Here is a 2,834-nt window from a genome sequence, read left to right as displayed (position 1 = left end):
GATATGATGGATGCCGGTCAATTTAAACGTTTGAGGCCGTTTGAGACGTCTGTCTGGGTTGAAAAAACTTAACCAGGCAGCCCGCACGAGCATATGGGACAAATTTGAAAGGTCCGGCTATAGATGTTCTTAGCCCCCCGCGCTGCAGTAAGGAAGGAAACGGAAAAAGTGGTGGTGTCTTGCGTCGCGCGGCACCGCTCAACCGGGAGACTGTTCGACCACAGTCCACACACGATGCGAGCGCTCATGACATCGATGGTCAATAAGAGTGGGCCAAATGCGTACCGTACCGATCTCCCACGTGCCTCTCCTCGCTACGGCAAAAATCCTACGGTGCGTGCTCGCTTGCTTGCCGCCTTTGTGGAGATATACAGCCTCGGTCTTGTACGTCACGCGTGACGTGACCTTTTCCCGTACGTGCGCCCCAAGTTGCCTCGATCCTTCTTCTTTTGCTTTGATTTTTCCGCGCTTAATTAATTCAGCTTGCATGCCAAGTCTAAAGTCTGATCATCCCTTGGCCTGTCTATATAAACGACCGGCCGGGCACGCGCCTCAACTCAACCCTCCCACACAACTACACAAGTCCCAAACCATCTGCAAGCATCCTTCATCCTAGCTAGGCTCCTAACTTACTTGTACCTTACTTAGGCAAAGGAAGCAACGGCAGCACCAATAATAGTTGAGGAGAAGGAGAGGAGGAGCTGATCAGACATGGCGTCGATGATGGGAGGAGACTTCGTGGAGGCCTACGTGCTCAAGAACGCCTACAAGGAGAAGCTGAGGCGCATGGACCAAGCCGAAGCCGCCGCGGCGCTCGACAGCGCAAAGAGCAGCAAGGACGCCGCCGGGGCCGCTGGAGAGAAGAAGGAGGCTGGTGGTGCGAGCAGCAGGGGAGGATTCTTTGGCCTCATGAAGAAGAAGGTGCACCCCAAACCCAAGGCGGCGGCGACTTCCCCTTGATGAATACTGTATTTGCGATGCCACGAAATTGTAGGCCGCAGCTTCCTTCTAGCTAGGAGCGTGTGTGTGTGTGTGTGTGTAAGTTTGTTCTTTCGATCGATTAGCTTCTCTTGGAGGAGTGTGTAAAGCAAAACCTTTTGTTATTTGGTAAAAAAAAATTGACAAAACTTACGCGAAGAGTAATCCTGCATCAATTGAGTTCACCGCTGAGTTCTTATGCTCCGCTTGGCCCGTGATCAAAGAGGATATTTGTGAGGCATTCGACAAGCTCTATGCTCTCAACGGCCTTGGCTTCGGAAAGCTCAATGAGGCGCTGATCACCTTGCTGCCCAAGAAGCCGGACACGTCCTCGCTCGCCGATTACAGGCCGATCAGCCTCATCCACCTCCTGGCGAAGCTTTTCGCCAAAGTGCTCTCCCTTCGCCTAGCTCCGAAACTACCCGAGCTTGTCTCTGTTAATCAGAGCGCATTCATCGCCGGAAGATGCATCCACGACAATTTTCTCCTGGTCCAACAAACTGCCAAGTACCTCCACAACCGCAGGCTCCCGCGCGTCCTGCTCAAGCTCGACATTGCCCGCGCTTTCGATTCGGTTTCCTGGCTATTTCTCCTCCAAGTCTTGCGCCACCGTGGATTCGGCCCACGCTGGCGGGAATGATCTCCATCTTGCTCTCCACCGCGAGCACCCGCGTCCTCATCAACGGATCGCCTAGGCCACCAATCAGACATGCCAAGGGGTTGCGCCAGGGCGACCCGGTGTCACCGATGTTATTCACCATCGTGATCGACGTGCTCAACTCTGTCATTCTGCGCGCGGTCCAAACTGGAATTCTACACCGGCTTACTTCCCACCACATGGCCTCGAGTATATCTCTCTACGCCGTCGACGTGGTGGTCTTCTGTCACCCAGACCGGCACGACCTCGCTGCACTTCGGGAACTGTTGTTCGTGTTTGGCGGTGCCTCTGGCCTTCGCACCAACTTTGACAAGTGTTCCGCAACTCCCATCCAATGCTCCCCTGCTGACGAGGCGACTGTGTAGGGCTTGAGCTGGATTGCCCGGTCAAGCACTTCCCTATCACCTACCTAGGACTGCCGCTGTCGGTCAGAAGAATTCACTCCTCGCACCTCATGTCGTTGGTGGACCGGATGCGCAAGAAGTTGTCCACCTGGAAGGCATCCCTGTTGTCTCGTGGTGAGCGGCTCGCCCTGGTTCGGCATGTGCTCTGCGCCATGCCTGGGCATCTGCTCGCGGCTATCGCTCTCAACGCCCATGTGCTCAAACTGGTCAACCGCCTCGTCCGTGAATTCCTATGGCACGGCAGGAAAGATTCTGCTTCTGGACACTGCGCAGTTAACTGGCGCCGCGTCTGCATGCCGCTGCAGCTCGGTGGGCTCGGCATCCGTGACCTGCGCCGCACTGGAATCTCCCTCCGCACTCGCTGGCTCTGGCTTCAGGCCACGGACCAGACGCGCCCCTGGAGCCATCTTCCTCCCCCTGCCGACCCCGAGACGCAGGCCATCTTCCGTGCTTCCACCCGGTGGGAACTTGGCAATAGGCGCACCTACAAGTTCTGGACCGACCATTGGGTTCATGGCCAGTGCATCGCCGAGATCGCGCCGGCCATCTTTGCTCTGGTGCCCAAGCGACGACGCCAACGCCGCCTCGTGGCTGACGGACTCCAGGACCGGGCCTGGGTTCAGGACATCATTGGCGCCTTGGGCCCTCTAGCGACAGTTCAGTACATTGAGCTTTGGAGGCGTCTGCTTCCGTTTTCAACCTCCGGGCATCCCGACATTCTTCGGTGACGATGGACAGCAAATGGCACTTACTCTGCAAAAACCTGCTATGAAGCTCTCTTCCTCGGCTCCACC

The 2,834-nt window shown here is 56.4% G+C and overlaps 1 protein-coding gene across 1 annotated transcript; it reads left to right on the top strand.

Moving 5' to 3' along the window:
- Positions 1 to 542: 542 nt before the first annotated feature.
- LOC125516043 (uncharacterized) lies at positions 543 to 1,131 on the top strand. The gene has a single exon (XM_048681530.2). It carries the CDS (start codon positions 712 to 714, stop codon positions 958 to 960), a length of 249 nt encoding a protein of 82 aa, XP_048537487.1. The 5' UTR covers positions 543 to 711; the 3' UTR covers positions 961 to 1,131.
- The last annotated feature ends 1,703 nt before the right edge of the window (positions 1,132 to 2,834 follow it).

Source organism: Triticum urartu, chromosome 6A (genome assembly GCF_056163025.1).
Source record: "Triticum urartu cultivar PI428250 chromosome 6A, HENAU_Tu73, whole genome shotgun sequence".
In the NCBI taxonomy this organism is placed as follows: Eukaryota; Viridiplantae; Streptophyta; class Magnoliopsida; order Poales; family Poaceae; genus Triticum; species Triticum urartu.
Note: the sequence above shows the minus strand (reverse complement) of the source record. Positions and strands in the feature narration are given on the sequence as shown.

Excerpts from the sequence above, each read along its gene's own strand:
- LOC125516043 (XM_048681530.2), top strand. The coding sequence starts at position 712 with ATGGCGTCGATGATGGGAGGAGACTTCGTGGAGGCCTACGTGCTCAAG.